The sequence below is a fragment of the Vulpes vulpes genome, chromosome 2, assembly GCF_048418805.1.
Source record: "Vulpes vulpes isolate BD-2025 chromosome 2, VulVul3, whole genome shotgun sequence".
NCBI lineage: Eukaryota > Metazoa > Chordata > Mammalia > Carnivora > Canidae > Vulpes > Vulpes vulpes.
In genome coordinates, this window is record NC_132781.1 from 26,485,771 (window position 1) to 26,509,464 (window position 23,694).

The 23,694-nt window shown below is 44.0% G+C and overlaps 1 protein-coding gene across 2 annotated transcripts; it reads right to left on the minus strand.

Annotated features, from left to right (window-relative positions):
• Window positions 1–6,783: 6,783 nt before the first annotated feature.
• On the minus strand, window positions 6,784–13,128 carry ANKRD40CL (ANKRD40 C-terminal like). Of its 2 annotated transcripts, XM_072747481.1 has the most exons (6): window positions 13,011–13,102; window positions 12,269–12,367; window positions 11,859–11,996; window positions 8,575–8,649; window positions 7,810–7,985; window positions 6,784–6,966 (listed from the first exon to the last, which is right to left on the minus strand). In XM_072747481.1, the coding sequence occupies exons 3-6, from the start codon at window positions 11,896–11,898 to the stop codon at window positions 6,823–6,825; spliced, it is 435 nt and encodes a 144-aa protein (XP_072603582.1). In that variant the 5' UTR covers window positions 11,899–11,996; window positions 12,269–12,367; window positions 13,011–13,102; the 3' UTR covers window positions 6,784–6,822. The 2 variants fall into 2 exon arrangements, with proteins under 2 accessions (XP_072603582.1, XP_025852021.2); XM_025996236.2 differs by lacking the exon at window positions 12,269–12,367 and having other exon boundaries at window positions 6,785–6,966; window positions 13,011–13,128.
• Between the last annotated feature and the right edge of the window lie 10,566 nt (window positions 13,129–23,694).

Consider the following 23,694-nt stretch of genomic DNA (forward strand, 5'->3'; position numbering starts at 1 on the left):
TCTAGCTATGAAATAATGTAGAAGAGCATTCAGGAGCTTTTGATTAGCTTTTGGTCTTTGTTTCAAATCCTGTATCAAGATTTCTTTTAACTTGGTCTTGACAGATTACAAATGTATTCGTTTCTGTGTCTGTACACATAATAGGGATTTATTTTAAAAACTGATGCTTAAGCAGGTGATTTTTTTTCACATACAGCTAATTTGGCAGCATGTATCTTTCTATAGCTAGCTTTGTCAACTGTGTTTTCAGCTACATATATCATAGCAATTCTTTGTGATTTATAATTTTCAAATCTTGCTGTCCCTTTATAGGTAGTGAAACCAAGTAATTGGGTTAAATGACTTAATGCAAGGTCATATGGTCATGCAAGGTCATGTTGAGAGAGCTAGCACATGGGATCTGTGTCTGCTCCTCTTGGTATAGTGCCTATTAGGGCACTGTATTCATTCTCATAGACATGGTGAACGATCACAGAATATACTAAAATACTCTCTGCCAAGCTTTGGAAAGTAATGAAACTACCACATCAGAGGTGCTCTGTGTGAGATCATGCTAGGAACACAAAGCACTCCTGGCTTACTGGCTGATCTGGGAGATGCAGCAGGTGGTGAATGGCTTCTCTCTTCATCAGGATTAAGATGAGATACGAAACAATCTAACATAAAGTCAGCCAAGGATGGCTTTGTGTAATAGTTTGACAAGATTGTGGTTATAAAGTAAAGGAATTAAAGTGCTAGTTTGCCATATTCTATTATTCAGTATCAAGAAAAAACAATTTATTATAGTATTAAGGTACTAAATTATTATTAAGGAATTAAAATGCCAGATTTTTTCTGCCTTATCTAGAATCAGTAGCAAACTTCAGTGAGGTACAGTAAATGAGTTCATAGAAAGTCGTCATCTTCATGATTCTTGGGACCCTTAGACGTGTTGATCATGATTGAAGTCTGGTTAGGATTTCAGGGAGAGGCCTGGCCCCTTGGGGTGGCCATAACTAAGATCTGGTTTTAGTTGGAGATCCAGACGTTGGGTTGCCCTCAATGTCCAAAGTTTAATCAGCCTCAAGAGGAAATGATTCTTACCAAATTCATAAGAACCCAATGTAGAGGCTGTGTGCCATTTGAAAGAGAAATACACATTTGTGTCTTTAAGGCCAAACAGTTGTCAGTTTGTCATGTGTATTTTCTCTGTGAAAAGCCGGTGAGGAGAGCCAGATTTTATTACTCAGAAGATTACTCGATAAGATTGGAATGGAATCCGAGCAATCAGATTTTTTTAACTTTTTATTTTGGAAAATTTAAGACCTACATAAAAGTAGAACAGTATAATTAGCCTCTATTAAAACTCACCACTAGTTAGACTCAGTGGCTAGTCTTATTTTATATATGTACATGCATGTGTATATGTATCCCCTGCCTCCTATCATTTTCAAGCAAGTCCTCAGATGTATCATTTAGCTTGTAAATATTTCAGCATGTATTTCTAAAAGTTAAGAAACAAGTTCATTAATGAAAATAAATGGGATGAACTTTTAATTGGCCAGAGTCCTCAACTGTAGTGCTGGACTGGTACTTCTTTTCCATTGTGTATCTCAAGGGGACCAATTAATGAGTCTATTGCTCTGGCATCCTCCCCTCTGCAATATAGAAAGACTCTACGCATCACCTCCCTTTTTGTTAAGACCTTTTTTCTTGAAACAGATGGCAGTATATTTACAGTTGACCCTGGAACAGTGTCCAGGGAGGTTAGGGGTGTTTACATATTGTATGATTACAGTAAAGTAAGCTAGAGAAAAAGTGTTAAGAAAATCATAAGGAAGAGAGAATACATTTACAGTATTGGGCTGTGTGTTGGGGGGGGGGACCCATGCAGTTCAAAATCATGTTGTTCAAGGGTCAGCTGTAGTTTTCATACTGGGTTAAAACCCATTTCTTGCCTTCTTGAGATTAGAATAAACTAGTCATGTTTCAACTTAGATATTTATCTCCTCTCCTTATAGCATTACACCTGCAGGCAATCTGTCTGGTTTCTTCAATATATAGTTAGTGTCACAGAGGACAAACCACCCTACTTTCGAGGTCTGAGAAAACATTGTTTGACTACATACAGGTTGTTAGGCACCTTCTGATTAAAGTTTTTAGAGCTGTTACAACGGAACAATTTAGGGTGAGAGTGTTTTGAACTTGCATCCTTTCTGTGCTTTTAAAAATGCATTTTAGATGGGCTATGTGAATATTTTTAAACATTCTAAAGTGCATGAAACAAAAGGAAAACACTTCAGAATTTATTGTGTATATTTTCTGTGGGATGAGACTTCGTTCAGGGCTGGTTTTCAAGTGTGAGTTCAGACTGATTTTTAGTTGTTATGAAAGAACCCCAGGTGACTACTTTTAAAGAATTTTGTATTGTAATGCTTGTACATGGTTGCACATGGTTCAGAAAAACAACAGAAGTGTTAAGTGATCTCTCCGTCTTCTTGTCCCTGTTCTTCCTCTCCAAGAGCTACTGCTGTTAACAATTACTCTTTCTGGAGGGAGGTGGGTGGTGGGGGATATAAGCATATATGTATAGACCTTTTTTTAATATATGAAGTACACCTTCTGTTTTAAATCTTGCTGTTTTCACTCCGTATATTTAAAGATATTTGAGATCTAGGAGACCGCCCTTTTAAGTTTTAACATGTAGTTTTTTAAAGTACATTTCAAGTAAACCAAAGCAAAGAAATAAATGTTTTTCATTGTTGTATCAGATTTTTAAATTTCCTACTTTAAAAATGCAGTTTGAGAGTCATAGTTGATCTGTTTCTTCCCCTCAGCCCTCCCAAGTAGCCCAGTTGTCAACAGGTTAAGAATGTTTAGGAACAACAGCTTTGGGAAGTAGTTTGGCATAAGTGGCCATGCCCTAATTTCTCTTGTGGCTATTCCACTCCTAGATATATACCCTAGAGAAACTCTGAGACATATGTGTCAGGACATGGATGTGAAAATGTCATAACAACATTGTTTGTAATAGGAAGAAAAGGAAAACAAAAACAAACTGGGAAGACCCCACCTGTCCTTCAGTCCACTGGATAGATTCCGTGGCTTGTTCCTACAGTGGAATTGCACAGAAGTTGAACTGAGCTATGGCTACACGTGTGAACACGGATGAATCTCCGTGGTCGAGAAAGCAAGGTGCAGAAGAGTACATCCACTATGGTTCCGTTTCTGAGAAAGTCAACACCAAGCTGTTAAGTTAAATCTATGGTAAATAAAAGCAAAGCAAGGAAATGATTAACATGAAATTCAGTGTTAACCTGTTCTATCGGAGGGAGAGGAGACCGTGGAGAGCAAGGAACAACAGCCTTCAGAGGAACTGCTAATGATGCTTTGTTGCTAAAGCTGGGTGGGCGGTTTCTTTTTTAAACTGTATGTTTATGTGCTTTTGTATATGTATGATATTTCTTAATAAAATTTAAATTAAAATGGGAAAAGGTCTTGGAGTAGGTAGTGACTAATAAAATATGTAAGCATATTTAATGAAATTTATCCTCTTTTAATGACTGGCAGGTGTGTAAAAGGTTCGGCTTCTTGAGCACCAGAATTAGGACCTTAATTGTAGTTCTTTAAAAGCTAGAAGCTGAACCTAAGTGTATTTTCTTTGTTATCAGTTATTTTTGTCTTTACATAATTTTAATTTGGGTGTCAGCGGGGGAGCTACTGCTTTTGTTCTGCTGTACGTTTCTTGCAAATTCACGCCCTTCCAGAAAGGGAACTACTGAGTGAGAAGAACAGTACGCCTGGCCCATGGTCAGCACAGCCTTCTCCTGTTCAAATTAGATTGTCAGATCAGAGGGGCAGTTCCATTTTGGCTTTGTTCTCTTAATGAGGGGTACTGTGAAGTGTTAGATGTTCACACTTTAAAAGGGAAGTCATTGAAAGTAGAAATGTATCTGCAGGTGCATAAAATTCACCTGCATCAGCAGTGGACCTCTTACCCCCAACTGTGGCCTCCCAGCCAGCCTTTAATCCCTTGGTGGGAGTTTAGGGCCTAGCCCTAGGTTCATTCTGTGTATCCCCAAGTGCTGATGTGCCAGGTACTATTCTGATACCTTGGGTAGATTGGTGAGCAAAAGAGGAACACTGCCACCTTCTCCTGGTGGCATCTGTCAGGCCTATGAGCTGTACAGGATGGACTTCTGCTCTGAGGGATGGAAGGGGGCACTACTAGACACCTCATTGTAAATGAACGTAGGTTGTGAATGACAGAAAAATTCTAGATCATTCCATGTTTTAACCTGCATGTGTTCTGGAACCTTTTAGGATAAGCATTATAGTACCTGATTGATTTCAATGACTTAAAAATCTTAAAATGACATTGTTGTGAAAGTCCAGTGGAATTGTACCTTCAGAAATTAGTTTCCACAATCTCTGCATGAAGTATAAATTATAATGAAAGTTACTCTTGAGGTCTCAAATTTTAATCTTCAGCCTTAAGACCATTCATGTTTGTTACAGGATATAAGTTTTTATAATTTTTGTTGTGCAAACTATGTTTGGATATTGAATTTGCTCAACAGCCTGGTGATAAATTGCTGCCCCTGTTGAATTGCTGTAATTAACCATGAGGCAACATTAGGTTCTGCTATCCACATAGTGTAAGCTTTCCTCCCGTCACTTTTTTCAAATTTATTCTACCGTGTTCACCTAAAAACGCCACCTAAAATCTCACTTCCAGAGGTGATTTGGGGCCACTAACAGTCAATCCTGAGCTCCTGCCCAAATTTTCCTTACTCAAAGTTGAGGTACCTTAGGGAAGTGGCACTTGGGGGTTGATCCTGTCCATCATCCTGTGGCAGTGGAAAGGCACTTATGTGAAATGGGCTTGCATTAGGGGATATATTGTCTTTTGAAAACCTGTGCCTTTGGTGATGAGCTTATATTTCAAGCTGAGGTGCTCCCACCCAAAGAGGTCCACAGGTATTAAGCAAATTGCACATTCAGGTCTTCTCTCTCTCTCTGTGTGTGTATGTATGTGTGTGTGTGTGTGTGTGTATAAAAGATTTTGTTTATTCATGAGAGGCAGAGGGAGAAGCAGGCTCCATGTAGGGAGCCCATTGTGGGACTCAATCCTGGAACTCCAGGATCACGCCCTGGGCCAAAGACAGATGCTCAACTGCTGAGTCACCCAAGCGTCCCTGTACCCATGCTTTTTAAAGCCTTACTTAGTTGGGTGTTAGTGTAGTGTTGGTGTGTCCCCCACACTTCATCAAAGCTCTCAGGTATTGAGAATTTGGAGAGGAGGCCATGGTGACCTATTAATGTGCTTGCTGAGAGAGACGACATTGCTTCCCCAGAAGGGGTGCTGGTATTTTACTGCTCAGTTCCATGAGAATTAAGAGTCCAGGAATAATAACTGAAGACAAGTGACTGTATGGTCTGTGTTAAGTGGGTAAATGGGGTCAAGCATCTAGCTGAGTGCCTCCAAAGTACCAGCAGTTTTTTTCTTTTAATATTTTGTTTATTCGAGAGAGAATGAGCAACTAGGGGCACAGGGAGAGGGACAAGCAGAACCCCCGCTGAGCAGGGAGCCCACCGCTGGGCACCAAGATCATGACCTGAGCCAAAATCAGGTGCTTAACCAACTGAGCCACCCAGGTGCCCCCTATTCCAGCAGGTTTTTTTTTTTTAAGATTTTTATTTTTCATGAGAGAGAGAGGCAGAGGAAGAAGCAAGCTCCACGCAGGGAGCCCGACGTAGGACTCGATCCCGGGTCTCTAGGATCACACCCTGGGCTGAAGGCGGCACTAAACCGCTGAGCCACCTGGGCTGCCCCAATTCCAGCAGTTCTTAACTAGAAGTTTGGGCTAGTGGACCCAGAAGGATTCTAGGTATTATGGTAGGAGGAGTCTAGCTTTGAGCTAGTTGTTGGTAAGGGTGCCAACTTTGTTTTCTTCATCTGATTAGCAGAGTTTAGTGCTGTGAGCTGTATCTTGGCTGTTCTACAAGTTGTATGTTAAAAATGGCCTCAGTGGTAACTCAAGTCCTATTAAGTCCTGCTATTTTATAGGCAAGTTTAAAAGTGTAAGGAAATTATGTGATATGTGGGACATGCTTTTTAAATTTTTCCTTAAGAAAAAAAAAATAAATTTTTCCTTAAGATATTTATTTTAGAGTGAGCTTGGGAGGGACAGACGTAGAGGAGAATCTTAAGACTCCACACAGCCTAGAGCCCAACATGGGGCTCAATCCCAGGACCCTGACCTGACCTCAGCTAAAACCAAGAGTTGGACATTTAACTGACTAGCACGCAGGTGCCCCGGTGGTGTGACATGCTTTTAAAAATGGAGCACCAGTGGGGGCTGGGAGGGGTGTTGCCTGGCTGGCTCAAGGTGGGAGGATCCTGTGAATCGATCTCAAGGTTGTGAGTTTGAGCCCCACGTTGGGTGTAGAGATTACTAAAAATCTTTTTAAAGTGGAGCACCGATTGAACGAGGGGGTCTTGGCTTTCCCAGCTCTATCAGCTTACCCTGCCCTGGGGCAGTTCACACGAACAGACCTCAGCTATTCATCCTGACTGAACCTTAGTAGTAAATACCTATGCCTGATCAGGATTGAGGTACAACTCTACAAAATAAACTTGGGATAAGTATCATAATATACAGTTAAAAAAAAAAAAAAAAAGCTCTGTCAAAGCACTTTGAAATTTCTCCCTGCCCAGAGAAGTCTGAATCAAGGGAACAGTTTTCCAAAGTATACAGATGAAGTTAGCAAACCGGTACATGCATTCCCACCTGGTTATTTACAAAACATGGATTCCAGTGTTTCATTTCCAGAATTTTTTTAATAGGTTAGTTTTGCAGCATTGCTGTTGTAGCAGGGCTTCTCTATCAGGGATGGTGTGTATTCTTCTAATTCAGAGCTTCCATTTTTCATTAAAATGAGTTCTATTTCCTGAAAGTCCCGTAGTCTTAGAATGTCTTTGTCCTTAACATGTAAAAGAAATTATATGGTGTTTTATAAGTAGCATGTGAAATTATTAAGGTTAAAAATAATGGCCAGCATTTTGGGATTCTTGCCTAAACTCGGGATATTACTGTATCGGTTTCTCTATTTGTGGTAAACTGAGGTAGCAGTTGAGAGGTTTTTGTTTTTGTTTCTTCTTTTTTTGGTCTGTATTGTAGGTTTCTAAGGGGACTATATAGCAGATTGATACTGCTGAAGAAAAGGGCATTTAAAAAAATCTGGAAAATACAATCATCCTGCTGTTCCTTTACAATGAATATACTATTAGCCATGGCATCAATGAGAATTGTTAAAAGCATTCTGAAAGCTTTTTAAATAAAGTGTCCAGAGAAATGAGATTTTTTTCCTTCTGAAATTAAAAATAGAGATCTATATTTTGAATCTGAAATATCGATAAAAATGCAAAACAATTTTGTTTCATGAAATTACAAAGGCTGAACTATTGTAAGCAAATAAAGGTAGTAAGTTAGTCTTTTTTCCTTCCCGGGGACCATGCCATTTACTGTCAACCAGCCAGGTTTGCAGAGGTGGAAGGGGTCATATGCATTGAACTGAGTCTTCAATTTGGGCATTGGTTATAATTCAGACCCTTTTAAAGGGCTTATAATTCAGGTGTGCAAATCGGTAAAAGCACTGGTTTGAGAATTTCCTAGCTACCATGTTTGGCTCTCTTGCAGCCAGAGTTTCCCAGTGTCTTGAATTTGTTTTTGCATTAGAAATGCAAAGGCTAAATGATTAGCTTCACAAAACATTAATTTTGCCCATTTAGAACCCAGTCTGCATTGAGAGACTTGCAAACCCTACCTTCCTGAGCAGTGTGTTTGGTAGCTTTCTGATGGTCTTCACTTGCTCTGGTTCAATCCCCAGTTCACAGCAACTGACTTTTAGTAGATTCTGGTAACTCAGCTCTTCTCGGTTCAGTTCAACTTCAATGAAGTCATTTTCTCTGGGACTCTGAATTCTGACTTTCAGCACCAGCTCTAGATCACCCGCAAATTCATTTGCAAAAGAAACAAAATACCAATTTAAAGCCTTTCAGTTGACCTCATCCATTCTTACCGCATAGGTCATCCCAAAAACTGAATAATGAGTAGACCTGCAGCTTTGATTGGTATATATAAACTTCAAATTATCTGAGGCTTTTCTTGGGGTGTTGGGCAAGCTCTGGGGTGGACGTCCATTATGCTCACCAAAAGCTTGCAGTTTGAAGGCGGGATAGTATTGAAAATATTCAATAATGTACATGGTAGGTGTTTGAACTCAGTTATTTGGAAAGCTTCAAGGAAATGTTGAGACCTCGGGCTCTATCCTAGAGAAGCAGTTGTGTTGAGGTGCAGATGATTCTGTGTGATTCCTATTGCACCCCTCCACACACACACATTCCTGGGACTTCAAGGTGACAGGGCCTGAGAAACAGGATAATTGCACCATCTTTTGTTGGGAGGGGGACAGTGGTGTTGAGTGAATCTTCACACTCACTGTCCCAAGAAGGAGAAGCATTGTTTGAAGGCAGAAGAACCCAAGGAATGCGTTTGGCTTTGCCACATGGTCTTGGGGCTGAGTCCTCACCTACGCAGGTGTTCTCAGGTCTGCCATCCCCTGGATCGGTAGGCAGCTGTGGATCCAAACCTTGTTTATATTCACCTGGGAAAGAGAAAAAGAAAGCATTGGGGGCACCTGTGTGGTTCAGTCGGTTAAGCACCTGCTGCTTTCAGCTCAAATCATGATCTCATCCTGGGATCAAGCTCCTCGCTGGGTTCCCTGGTTAGTGCGGGGGCCTGCTTCTTTCTCTGCCCCTCCTGCCTCTTGTGCTTTCTCAAATAAATAAAATCTTAAAAAAAAAAAAAAAAACGTTGAGAAAACACAGCCCCTCAGCGTTTGGCTCTCCTCCAGCTCTGCCAGTTAAGCTGGGATGATGCCCCTTCTCCACTTCCTGCTCCCCTGTCCTGCCTCCTCAAGGGAAAAGCCAAGTCACGAAAAGGGCAGTAATTATGTTAAGACTTGAAGAGTAATTTTCGTTCATCACGGCCCAAATCATGCAAAGGAGCTGAGATGCTATTTTTAAGTGGTATGTAATCTGGGGAAGAAATATTTATAATCTGTGTGCTTAACTCAAGTTTCTACTTAAATATTTTGGGCACTGAGTGCCTCGCGTCCCCAATTCTCCAGCGGGTGCAGTCCCTTTCTAAGGCATCTTCTCAGCCAGAGGGAAGGGAAGAGTGCTTTCCAGGGGGGCAGGCCTTTCCCCTTCTCACTGCACCCACCCTGCTCTATGAGGGAGCCCTCTCTGCACCAGGCCCTGTGCTAAGTGTTGGGGACAGGATTAGAGCTGCCACTACAACAGCCCATAGTGGTCTCTATCCTAGAGTTGGCAAAACTAGAGGAGAGGTAGATTCTGGTCAAGTGACCTCAAGTAAACGTGACATTACAACTGCGGGGGACGATGAGGCCAGAGACACAATATAGCATGAAGGCATGGAAAGGGGTCAAGGAAGAGCACCCTGAGGGCTGGGCTTCACTAGATCCAGGGGGAGAAGAAGAGATGAGATTCCTGGGGCTAGAAACAGCAACAGGAACCTGTGGGTGGGTGGAGTGGAGCTTTTGAGGAAGGAAAGGCTGCGGGGCAGAGACCATGGAGGGCCAGTGTGAAGTGGGGCAGGCGGCCGCAGGGTCATGGGATTGTGGCCCGGTGGCCTGGGCCGTCCAACTGAGTAGCCACAAGAAATGAGATAAATACATAAAATACAATTTTAAATACAATTTTATTTTTTTTAAGATTTTATTTATTCATGAGAGATAGAGAGGCAGAGACACAGGCAGAGGGAGAAGGCAGGCTCCATGCAGGGAGCCCAACGTGGGACTCCATTCTGGGACTCTAAATCACTCCCTGAGCTAAAGGCAGATAGATGCTTAACCTCTGAGCCACCCAGGTGTCCCTAAATACAATTTTAAAGACCGGAAAAGAAGTGAAATGTGTACTTTTTAATACTGGTTGTATGTGAAAATAATAATTTTGACGTATTAAGGGATTAGCTATATTAAAATTATTTTCACCTGTCGTGACTTTTTAAAATGTGGTCATGAGGAAATTTTTAAATATCTACGTGGTTTATGTGATACTGTTATTGGAAAGTACTAGACCAGGTGAGAGGTTTTTGTTTTTATTCTAAAACACCAACCAAGCCTTAGATAGTTCTCAGCCTGAGGCTGTCATAATCACATTTGCATTTTGGAAAAAAGCAAAAATAGAAACCTTACTATCCTCAAAAAAAAAATCCTTTGGGGTGTTGACATCCCCATTTCAGATAAGAAAATTAAGGCTGAAAGGAGGTAAAGTAACTTGCTTGAGCCTATCCCATGAGTAGATGGCAGGACCTGGATGTGACCAAGGCCCGCTACACCAGTGGGGCCCAGAGCAAAAGGAAGGTGTGCAAAACAGCTTCCCCAAAGCCACATCCCTAACCGATGGCAGATGGGCGACTCCCCCAGGAATCACCACCTCCCCACCTGCACCCATCTGTATCTGGCTGGGGGTTGGGGAGAGGTTCCTGCCTGTCACCCTTGGAGCATGCCCTGCCTTTCCAGCCTCAACTGGGACCCTTACTTGAGTGCCTGCCAGGGGCTGAAGGGGACAACAGAACGAGGACTCTGGTAGGGATGGGGAGTGGGAGTGCGTGCACATGAAGGGGTCAAGGCTCCCAGCTCCCACTCCCCCAGCACATGCTCCATCGTCCTGGCTGGCTTCACTTACAAAATAGACAAGATAAAATTATGTAAAATGTCAAGCCAGAGGGCACTTGAAGGGTTGAGCAGTGGGTGTTATACTCTATGTGGGCAAATTGAATTTAAATAAAATATTTTTTAAATAAATAAAATGTCAAGCCAGCGACCACAGAGCTTTTAATCCCAAATGTGGGACCTTTTCTAAATGGGGGGCCCTGCACAGCTGCTGTGATTGCAGACCCAAGAAGCCAGCCTTGCTCCAGGCTCAGAAAGTACTCTCTCCACTGCCCAGTCTCTCCCCAGCCTCTCCCAGGGCAGCAGGATCTGCAGTCTCCTCTGTGCTCTGCATTTTGGGCCACGGAGTGAGCCCCTCTCCTGGGAAGCCTTTCAGAGCCTCTGGCACCCAGGGCTCTAAGAGGCTCAGTGGTTGACCATCTGCCTTCTGTTCAGGTCTTGATCCTGGGGTCCTGGGTTTGAATCCTGCATCGGGCTCCCCTCGAGGAGCCTGCTTCTCCCTCTGCCTGTGTTTCTGCCTCTCTGTGTCTCTCACAAAAAAAGAAAGGAAGAGCGAGCCTCTGGTACCCGATCTGAAATGATGCGTTTCCTGCCCCTCCACCACTCACCCCACACAGAGTACCAGAACCTCCCCCAGCCTGGCCTGCTGTAAAAGCATGTTCCTCTCTGATGAACCTGTCAGATTAGGATCCTCTGTGTGTGGCCAGGGTCTTGTGGAGGTCAGAAAGCACGCCCCCCCTTTGAAGTCAGGTGGATCAGGGTTTGAAGTTTTCCTCTGCCACAGTGGCAGTGACTCGTTAGACAGGTTACTTAACCCCTCTGAGCTTCAGTTCTCTGATCTGGAAAATGGGATTCATAAACCTCTGCCTTGTGAGGTTGTAAGAAGCAGAGAAGTGAGCGCCAGAAACCACTGGCTGCTACTGCTCTTCATCACAGCTACAGATATGTGCTTCCCCCTAAAGGATGCTCCGTCTACTTGCTCTGCTCCTGGCTTCACCGGTGGCAGAGCTGGGGAGGGCCACTGGCCATACAGGCTGCAGCATCCCTCCTGTACCTCCCTCAGGCCCCTCCCAAATCTTCGAGGACCACATGGGAGACAGGACTTCCAGACTCACCTGCTGGCTTCTCGCTCACATCCTGTTGGGATTCAGCCATGGTCAGCTCTGTTGTCCCTCAGATCAGTATCCCCTCTCACATATATGCACAAGTCTCCAACCACATAGGAAGCACCTTCAGAAACTCAGTGCATCAGTCTGCAGTGAAACAATGTGGTCTGTAACTGGCCTGGTGAGATGGGGCGGGGGGCGCCTATTTCATAGATGGGCCAAGTAAGACTCAGGGGCACGGGATGGTGCAAGGGAAGTTCATGGCTCCCTCCTCCCTCCTTGGTCTGTGTCCACCCGGTGACACTGGAGGCTAATAGGGCTCACCCAAGGGAACGTGACCCCCAGGAAGCTCAGCCACTGGCCCCCAGCTAGACCCGGGCAGGGTTCACCCTCCTTGGAAAAGGTTAGCAAGATCCTACCTCAGGGAGAAGAAAAGCCAAACGCTTAGGTTCTTGGCTCCAACAGGCTCTCCATCCTCCCCAATTCTCTCCCTTTTCTCTCAACCCCGTCCTCAGCAGCTATGAGTGACAAGAAAGCAGGAAGACCCCAGCCCATACCTGGGAGACTCTGCCTTGGCCATGATCCCAGATCCTTTTATTTTAAACATAAAAATGGTGAATTTGGGGGGCACCTGGTGGCTCAGCGTCTGCCTTTGGCTCAGGGTGTGATCTCCCCCCGTCCCCCCCCCCCCCCCCCGTGAGTCTGCTTCTCTCTTTGCCTATGTCTCTGCCTCTCTGTGTGTCTCTCATGAATAAATAAATAAAATCATAGAAAAAAAAAAAGTGGAGAAGGCTGGGGGCCAGAGCAGAAGGTTTGGTGAAGGGTGTGTGGAGCTGGGCAAAGTCCGAGAAAGAGCTGCTGCCTCCAGGGGGTGTTGAGGAGAGGAACCCATGGGTCTGGTGATGACTCTCGCATTTCATTTAACCCTCCAGTGACAGGAGCCTTGGGGTCACCCGGGAAGCCCTAAAAACCATGGGGGCCTGGGTTCCACCCTCTGAAGAGTCCAACATAGTGTGGGTCTGGGGAGCCTTCTGGGCTCTGAAATTCTTAAAAGATCCCCAGCTGATTTTAATGTGTGGCCCAAGTCGAGAACCACCGATCTGGTCCAACTGCTCAAGGGGACAGAGGGGGAGCAGAGATACAAGAAAGGGAAATGCTCACCGACAGGCACCCGGGCTCCCAGCCACAGGCCCGGGGCTGGCTCTGGGCCGCCTGATCACCAGCCTGACTGCCTCCCCAGTGCGCCCTTCCTGTGGGGAATGGAGGGAGGTGGGGCTCTGGCAGAGGAGGAAGCCGTAGGGATCTGCCCGGCCTCACCTCCCAAGAAGGGGAGGAACATGCACTTTGGCCAGCCTGGCTGCCGGGGTGTGGTCAGCATAAAAAGGGCCTAGAGGGGCAGAGAGGCCGAGATGAACAGGCTTGGACAGCAGGCTCCGTCCGTTCCCACTTACTGCTCTGCCCTCGTTCACCCACTCCCCATTCATGGATTCATTCGTTCATGGAATCACTCAATGATACTTTCTTCTCATTTGAGGTTTTTTTTCCCCCTTCTAATTTATTTTATTTTATTTTTAAATTTTTTTTAATTTTTTAAAATTTTTATTTATTTATGATAGTCACACACAGAGAGAGAGAGAGAGAGGCAGAGACACAGGCAGAGGGAGAAGCAGGCTCCATGCACCGGGAGCCTGACGTGGGATTCGATCCCGGGTCTCCAGGATCGCGCCCTGGGCCAAAGGCAGGCGCCAAACCACTGCACCACCGAGGGATCCCCCGCTTCTAATTTATTTTAACTAATTAATTCATTTTTAAAGATTTTAATTTTTTTAAAGATTTATTTATTCATGAGAGACGCACACAGAGAGGCCGAGACAACAGGCAGAAGGAGAAGCAGGCTCCATGCAAGGAGCCAGATGCGGGACTCGATCCCAGGACTCCAGGATCACGCCCTGAGCAGAAGGCAGATGCTCAACCACTGAGCCACCCAGGCATCCCAAGATTTTAATTTTTTAAGTTATCTCTACATTCAATATGGGACTCGAATCCACAACCCTAGTGTTGAGAGTTACATGCTCTGAGGCAACCAAGCACTCCCCTTTCAATTAATTTTTAAAAAACTGTTTTCAAGCAAAATATTACATGCTCTAGTTTAAATAGTTTAATGGTGGGGCACCTGGGTGGCTCATTCGGTTGGGCAGCTCTCGGTTTTGGCTCAGGTTGTGATCTCAGGATCCTTGGATCGAGCCCCACGTTGGGCTCCGTGCTCATTGGGGAGTCTGCTTGTCCCTCTTCCTCTGCTCCTTTTCCTACTCTCTCTCTCTTTCAAATAAATTAATTAAATTAAATTATTTATTTTTAAAACATTTTATTTATTTATTCATGAAATACACACAGAGAGAGATAGAGAGAGGCAGAGAGAGAAGCAGGCTCCATGCAGGGAACCCGACGCAGGATCCGGGGTCTTCAGGATCATGCTCTGGGCTGAAGGCAGCACTAAACCACTGAGCCACCCAGGCTGCCCTAAATTAAATTTAAAAAACCAAAAACCAAAATCCAGTCTAATGGCACTCAACATCAGGGTCAGTTAGCTAAGAAGAAGACAAACTGCTTGATGGGGAGGCAACCACACAGGCCTTGGGGTGGATCTTTTTCATTCATGAAAAAGCACTCATGATAGGCACTTAGTGGCCCTTTTATTTATGTATTAGCTTTTTTGTGTATGAGGGTGGCTTGTAATTTTTATGTAGTTTCAAACTGACATAAGAATTGCAAGAATTGGGACACCTGGGTGGCTCAGTGGTTGAGTGTCTGCCTTTGGCTCAGGTCATGATCCCCAGGTCTTGAGGTCAAGTCCCTCACTGAGTTCCCCATGGGGAGCCTGCTTCTCCCTCTGCCTATGTCTCTGCCTCTTTGTGTCTCTCATGAATAAATAAATAAAATCTTAAAAAAAAAGTTGTGAGAATCTTTTTTTTTTTTTTTTTAATTTATGATAGGCACACAGTGAGAGAGAGAGAGAGAGGCAGAGACACAGGCAGAGGGAGAAGCAGGCTCCATGCACCGGGAGCCCGACGTGGGATTCGATCCCAAGTCTCCAGGATCGGGCCCTGGGCCAAAGGCAGGCGCCAAACCGCTGCGCCACCCAGGGATCCCGAGAATCTTTTTATCAATGGTTCACATTTTGCCACATTTGCTTTAATATTCTCTAAGTATGTGAATACATGTATATGTGTATATGTAATATACACACACACACAAACACACCTTCCCCCCACCTCAATCATTTGAAAGTAAGTTGTAGAAATCATGCTCCTTTATCCCTAAAGACTTGAGGCTATATTTCCTAATATCAAGGATATTCTCTTCCATATCAAGGTACAAGGATGAGGGGTGCCTGGGTGGCTTAGCTGGTTAAGCATCTGCCTTCAGCTTAGGTCATGATCTCAGGGTCCTGGGTTCGAGCCCCGAGTCAGGCTCCCTGTGGGGAGTCTGCTTCTCCCTCTCTCTCTGCTCCTCCCCCTGCTCATGCTCTCAAGCTCTCTCTCTCAAATAAATAAATAAAATCTTTAGAAAAATACAAGGATCAAAATCCGGAAATCTAGCATGGATATAATGTCATTACCTAGACTGCAGCCCATACTCAAATTTTATCAATTAACTCATAACATCCTTTTTTTTTTTTTTAATTTTTTTTTTTTTTTTTTTTAGTTTTAAATTTTTTTATTTATTTATGATAGTCACAGAGAGATAGAGAGAGAGGCAGAGACACAGGCAGAGGGAGAAGCAGGCTCCATGCACCGGGAGCCCGACGTGGGATTCGATCCCGGGTCTCCAGGATCGCGCCCTGGGCCAAAGGCAGGCGCCAAACCGCTGCGCCACCAGGGATCCCAACTCATAACATCCTTTCTAGCATTTGTGTGTGTGTCCTGGTCCAGGATTCAATTCAGGATCATGCCCTGCATTTACATCTCACACATTTCTTTAATCCAGAAAAGTTCTTCAGCTTTTGTTTTTGAAGAGTCCAAGTCAGTAATTTTGTCATTTGTCCCTCAGCTGGTTTTGTCTGATGCCTCCTCATGATAGATTCAAATCAAGCCCTTTGGTGGGAATACTGTAGAAACGCCCGGCAGGTCTTTCTTAGTGCATCACATGGGGGCACATGTTCGTTTGTCCCATTTGAGGGGATGGTGACTTCAACTACTTTTGAGAGGAGATATCTTCCAGGCTTTCCCATTGCAGGGTTTGTTTTTTTCTCTTTGCAATTCATATGTATGTTATGGGAAGATATTGTGAAACCAAATTTTTCAAATCTCCACCCCTTAGTATTTAAAATTCATTGAAGATTTTAGCTTGAATCAGTAGTGACTTGTAATGATTGCACAATGGTGATTCTCTAATTCCATTATTCTTTTTTTAAATTTTACTCATATATCTTGAGAGAGAGAGAGAGAATGAGCATGTGTGCATGTGAGCGGGAGGAGGTACAGATGGACAGGGAGAGAGAATCTCAGGCAGACTCCCCACTGAATGTGGAGCCTTCTCAGGACCCTGAGATCACAACCCCAGCTGATATCAAGAGTCAGACACTTAACCAACTGAGCTACCCAGATGCCCCTAATATCATTATTCTTTCTACATATATATTTGGTATTCTTACTGTAAGGAAGGGCTTTCCTTCTCATTCATTCATTCACCCATCATCAGCATGGACTCATGGATTCTTATTTTATTCATTGGGTTATGATCCATTATTATCATTTTTGAATTTTTCTGTGATTTTTTTAATGGCTTTTGTTTTAAAGGATTTTATTTGTTTGTTTGTTTTTAGGGAGGATGGACAGAGGGAGAGAGAGAGAGAATCTTAAGTGCCGGGTGTGGAGCCTGGTCGGGGCTGATATCACGACCCTGAGATCATGAACTGAGCTGAAACCTAGAGTCAGACACTTAACTGACTGAGCCACCCAGGTGCCCCAAAAGATTTTATTTTTTTAAGTTATCTCTAGACTGAACATGGGGCTTGAACTCACAACCCCGAGATCAAGAGTTGCACACTCCGCTGACTGAGCCAGTCAGGTGTCCCTCTCGTTATTTATTTTGATATTTAAATGATCCCACCTTTATACAGTATGTGCCTCCAGCTGTTTCCCACATCCCGTGACATATCTCCATTATTTTGTTTCTGGCACACCAAGATATTCTGGGTTCAACTTGTACTGTTCCCACCCCAGGCCTGGAAACTACCACTTCTCCGAGGAGCCAGTTTCCTTCTAGTTGGAGGAAGAGACGTGCTCATTCCTGCAGGGAGGCCAAGAAGAATACTTTGGGGGCCTTTGAGCGCACAGAACAGGAACCACTCATGCACACATATATACAGACATCTGTATCCATTTCTGTGTTTATAAACCGAAGATACAAGTTTTAGGACTGATATTTCCAGCTCCATCCCACCCACAGGGCTCCCTCCCCCCACTTTCTTCAGTTCCATATTACAGCTCTTTTTCCCAACAGTGGGAAATCTGGCTCCTGGCCCCCTTAAATATATTTACTCCTCTGCTAATCCTACAGTACACGGGAAATAGTCCCAGTGCCACTCATTTGAAATTAGGTTCATTGTGTCTGTGTTTTAGACTTCATCCCAATCCCCGTTGATGCTTTTTGAGTATGTAAAATATGAATATGGTTCGGGGCACCTAGGATGTGCAGTCAGTTAAACAACTGATTCTTGGTTGATCTCACGACTCTCAGTGTCGTGAGATCAACCCCATATCTTAAAAAAAAAAGAAAACTATTCAGAAATTTATATTCATAGAAGTGACATCCAACATTTCCAACCCTTCCATTTTGCTCTCATCTATTTCCTGTAGGAAACTAATCTCCTTAGTTTCTGAGCTATCTTTTCTAGGTTTCTTTTGGCAGAATTAACCAGAGGAATGTCTATTTTCTTACTATTTCTTTTTCTTACAGAAAAGGTAGTACATATATGCTTTCTGCTTTGCTTTTTGTTCACAATCCATCTGGAAATTATTTATTTTTAAAGATTAAAAAAATGTATTTATTTATTCATGAGACACACAGCTTCAGAGACATAGGCAGAGGGAGAAGCAGGCTCCCTGCAGGGAACCTGTTGCAGGACTCGATCCCAGGACCCTGGATCACGCCCCAAACCAAAGGCAGATGCTCACCACTAAGCCACTCACACACCCTTATTTTTAAAGATTTTATTCTTAAGTAATCTCTACACCCAACATGGGGCTTGGATTCACAACCCCGAGATCAAGAGTTGCGTGCTCTTTTGACTGAGCTGGCCGGATGCCCCTGGAAATCATTTTATATCAGTTCATAAAGATCTCCTTTCCCTGTGTGGGTATTTTGTAGTCTATTCAATGAATTGCCTACATACAGGTGTTGAGCGTATTTCCAATATTTTGTAATTACTGACAATGCCTTAATTAGTAACCTGCCTATGTATTTTTTACTGTTGAAGGCATATTGTCTGGGTAGATTCCTAGAAGCAGGATTGGAAGGTCAAAGAGTAAATGCCTATGTAGTTTTGTTAGATATGACCACATTGTCCTCCATTAATACTGACCCTTTCTCATTCCCACCAGCCACATGTAAGAGCGCTTGCTTCCCCATGGTCTCATAGGGTGCTGTCGAGCTTTGTTATTTTTGCCAATCAGAGAGTAAGAGATGGAGTGTTAGAATGTGGGTTTTATGATTATTGAGGTGAGGCCAAGAGATTAGGGGACCACTAACACTGAAACAAGTGTTAGTGTTCCCAAGAAGAAGGGGCCGTGGTGTGGCACACAGAGAAGCACCAGGCTCAGGGGGACAGAGGTAGTAAGGGAGAAATGTCGGCAAGAGACTTTATTACATGGGAAGAATGGCCAAGCAGATTTAGGACTGGCTAGTTGTTTGTGTTCTTTTTAAGATTTTATTTATCTATTCATGAGAGACACAGAGAGAGAGGCAGAGACACAGGCAGAGGGAGAAGCAGGCTCCCTGTAGAGAATCTGATGCGGAACTCGATCCCAGGACCCTGGGATCATGACCTGAGCCACAGGCAGACGCTCAACCACTGAGCCACCCAGGCGTCCCTCGGATTGGTTAGTTTAAATGAACACTTCACTGGACCCCGGGGTGCAAGTAGGGGCAGCCTAATTGTCTGCTACCCAGCCCTGGACTGATTAGGGCAGGGGGAGAGTGGTCTGGAGTGTGGGAGCTTGAGATCTTGCCACGTTTTGCATTCTTCTATTGTTTAGACTTTATCATTTAGTAGGACTTTCTAATTGCTGGGAGATTCTTCACAGGTCTCTTGCATGCAGTGAGTAGATAGAGCATAGGCATTGGCTGTCTTTGGACTTTTTCAAGGATATTTGTACAGTGAACAATCTTGGAAGTTCGAGACAGTGTCTCTCTCTAGAGCAAAGGGCGGCTTCTAAACTTCCCCATACAATAAAGATAATGACTCCTTGGGGGTGGGGGGAGAGGCAAAGGTCAGGCAGGGATACTGACCATTGTAAAAGATTCTGGTTCCCTGAGGCTGGGGATCCTCCTTTGCAAGCTGTTTTATTATTACTATTTTAATTACTTGTGTATATTCCTTTGAAAAAAAAGAAGAAAGATTTTTCAATGTATGGTATCAAGGAAGGTGGTCCAGAAGGAGGCTTATGGAGCCTCCCCCACCCACACACCTGTGTGCACTGGAGAAGACAGTGGGGAGCTCCTGGTAACCCCAGAAGACCCGGGGGTGTTGTGTCACCACTGGACCTGAATAGACCTGAGGCTGCAAGGGAGCAGGAGGCTGAAACCAAGCCCACCTTCTGTGCTTACCAATCCAGCACCCAGGCAGGAGGACCTTGGCTGCTCACTCCAGGACATGCCTGCTCCTGGGAGATAAGGCTGTGGACCCACTAAGTAGTACTCGGCCCTTAGTAGGCCCTCCTAAGTATCTGTCAAATCAATGAGGAAAAATCCATGCTAGCTTCTAGGATTGGTGATCCAGCTAAAAAGGCATTTTGGTTCTGTACAAAGGATGTGGGCACTGGGAAGGGAGGGCCCAGGAGAGGGTGGGAAGAGAAGTCATTGTTACTTATGAGTTGGGGGGCCATAGATGATTAGCTTCTCCTTGAGCCTCAGTTTCTTCATCTATACAATGGGCATTGATAATGATTCCACCTGTTCTAGCTATGAGGACAATTCAAGGATATAATATGCAAAAATACTTTCCATATCTGTTGCTGTATATTGTCACTGCTGGCTGGAGTTCTGGTGGCCCTGAGCCAATTCAGATGAAGCCCTTGAATACCCACTAGGGTGCAGGAATGCACAGAGGCCTTTGTTGTCCAAGGATGGGTTTGTTTCCAAAGACCCTTTACCTGCAGGCCCCACCTTCCATCAGCTGTTTTGTTTTGTCTTCCTCTTGGGGAGAAGGGGCACTACTTTGGCCATATATGCTTTTCCTTTGGTCTTGGAATCAACAAGATGGCTCCCTGGAGAAAGATGCTGGCTTTCCATTGGACAGACATGTGGGTTATTTAACCACTGAGTAGTGCTTGGACCACCAGGGTGGGTGAAAGAGCGGAGTCCCCAGGGTGGTTGCAGGATATGAGGAATTGAATTTAGGATGAAGGGAACAAGAGCCAGTCCAAGAGCTTAACTTGTTGGGGTGGCGGGACTATCTATCAGATGCCACCACAGGACAGTGTTTAAGCGGGTAAGAGTAGCCCGGGCCCTCTGCAGGCTACTCCCCAAGCTGCTGCCCCTGCTGCATTTCTCTTGGGTTGTGGGGGTCTCCTTCACCCCAGGAGGTTTGGAGAGGCAGCAGGAAAAGCTGGGGGTGAGAGTCCCAACACCTGCCCGGTCCACCTGCTGCTTTGACTTGTGTTCCTGCACCTACCCAGCCCCCTGCCCCATTCATGTCCTCCCCTCAGCATCTGTGTGTGTGTGTTGTTTGATATAGTATTTGTTGTTTTTGTTTACAAGATAATATAATGCTCCTGGTTTAAAAAAAAAAAGGTCAAGACCTCAAAAGTCTGGAAAGAGGAAAATTCAGTTCTCCCAGGCAACTCCCAGGAACCCCGGGGTTCCCATGAAGACATTTTCCCTGCTTTATTCCCTGATGTGTACCCAGGTCATGCAACAGACTGGTGCCTAGAACCGCCCTCCCCCCATTCCTGGTCCCCAGTGTTGGTTGAATGAATGAAAGAATTGTGAATGAATGTGCAGTTTGGGATGAATTTTCCAGCATTTTTTTCTATGTGCATACCTGCATAAATATATTTAGAAAAAATATGGGATCATGATGTAAATGTGGTTCTGAACTTTAAAAAAAATACACAATTCCTTGTTGGTATTTCTCCCTGTTACTTTATACCAGGGTTTCTCAACTTTGGCACCATGGATATGGAGGGTCAGATCAGTCCTTGGGAGCAGTGCTGTGCTCTGTAGGATGAGCAGCATCCCTGGCCTCTGCCCACCAGATGCCTACCCTGGCCTCTGCCCATCCTCCACCATATGATGATAATAATAAAGGTTTCCAAGTGTTACCAATGTCCCCTTGGGGGCAAAATTGCCCCCTGCCAGAGAACAACAGATTTATAGACCTCCTTCTTTTCCTGGCTGTCTCAGAGTATTCCAGAATGTGGCTGTGGAATGTTTTCGCTGATTTGTCCACAATGCTGACCTTGCAAGAGGTCCACCTGAACACTCATGTTTCCTACAGGAAACTTTCCAGAAGTAGGATTGCTGAACTGAAGCCAGGGCACACTTTACCAATCCATGCCTTTTACATGACAGCTGGAGCTCACTTCACTCCGTGCTTGGCAGCAATGGGAATTCATCTTTCCAATCTTTGCCAGTCTGATGCTGTTTGTGAGCAACGGCCCTTCTTATTTTGTTCTCTTGTAGAATAGTATTGATCATTCCTTCCAGGAAAATGTTAAATAACAGCAGTGATCACGAGGAGCCCCCCTTTGGCTCGGACTTTCACAGTGTACTTGGAAAAACTGTTATCCTGTAGATATGCATGTGTCTGTTTTATGCATAAACTCATTTTTTCAAGTGCTCTGCAATGGGGTCTTCATGTTCTCTTTGAACATAAGGTTGTTTATGAGAGAGCATTAATGTTTCTAAGCAGTTGGAGGATTTTATTTTACTTTATTTCTTATGTGCTCAATTGTGGTGCTAAAAAATCACCAGCCTGTACTATTTCTTTTGGAATTGATGGAGATTTCCTTCACAGCCTAAGTCAATTTTTGTAAATGTTTATAAATATTATGTTACCTCTAGAACATAAGTGATCCCCCTGCACTGCTCCCCACAGCTGTATCTCCAGGGCTTTGAATGATACCTGGCACATGATTGGTGCTCAATATAAATTTGTTGAGTAAAGGAGTGGATGAGGGGCACCTGGCTGGGTCAGTCGGAAGAGTGGGTGACTCTTGATCTCAGGGTCAGGAGTTTGAGCCCCACATTGGGTGTAGAGATTATAAATAAATAAATAAATAAATAAATAAATAAATAAATAAATAAATAAATAAATAAATAAGGAGTGGATGGGCAGCCCTTGTAACTTCTGAGAAACATGATTCTTTTCATTGTTTCTTAAATATCTGATCTGTTAAGGACTAAGAGGTGTTTCCATTTGTCAATTTTTCCATGCATTTTCTACAGTTTTTCTTTGTATATTTTTTGGTCTATTTTTATTTTTTAAAGATTTATTTATTTACTTGAGAGAGAGAGTGAGTGCACAGAGGGACAGAGAGAGAGAGAGGCAGAGATGAGAGACAGAGAGAGTGAGTGCACAGAGGGAGAGGGAGAAGCAGACTCCCTGCTGAGCAGGTAGCCCAGTGAGGGGCTCAATCCCAGGACCTTGAGATCATGACCTGAGCTGAAGGTAGATGCTTAACCAACCCAGACACCCAGGCACCACGTTTATGTTTTTTAATAGCAGCTTTATTAAAACATAATTCACATACCATAAAATTTACCCACTTAAAGGTGTACGATTCAGGGCTTTTTGGTATATTTCCAAGGTTGGACAACCATCACCAGAGTCTTATTTCAGAACATTTCCATCCCACAAGAAGAGATCCAGTACCCATTAGTCGTCGCTCCTGGCTCTCCCAGCCCCTGGCCACCACTAATCTACTTTGTGTCTCCATGGGTGTGCCTATTCTGGACATTTGAAGTGGAATCATGTAATATGTGGCCTTTTGTGTCTGGCTTCTTTCACTTAGCATAATATTTTCAGAGTTCATATTATAGAATGTATCAGCACTTCACTCCTTTTGTTGCTGAATAATTTTGCACTGGGTGGAGATGTCACACATTTTATTCATCAGTTGATGGACATCAGGTTGTCTCCACTTTGGGGCTATTATGGAAGGCAGCTATGCTCACCACTATACCATCAACACCTGTTAGGTTTCGGCTATTATGAATACTGCTGCTGTAAACATTCCGGTGCAAGTTTTTGTGTGGATATATTTATTTTATTTTGATTTTTAAAAATTATTTATTTATTTATTTATTTATTTATTTATTTATTTATTTAGAGAGTGAGTGTGTGTGCAAATGAGGCTGAGGGAAGGGCAAAGGGAGAGGGGGAGAGAGAATCCTAAGCAGGCCCCAGGTGGAGCACGGAGTCAGACTCGGGGCTTCATCTCACAACCCCGAAGATCATGACCTGAGACAAAATCGAGAGTTGGCACTCAACCGACTGAGCCACCCAGATGCCCATGTGTTTTGTTTTGCTAATTTTAAAAAATTGGGGGGTTACTTCAGTGGCTCAGTCAGGCGAGGACTTTTGATTTCATCTCAGGTCATGATCTCAGGGTTGTGAGAT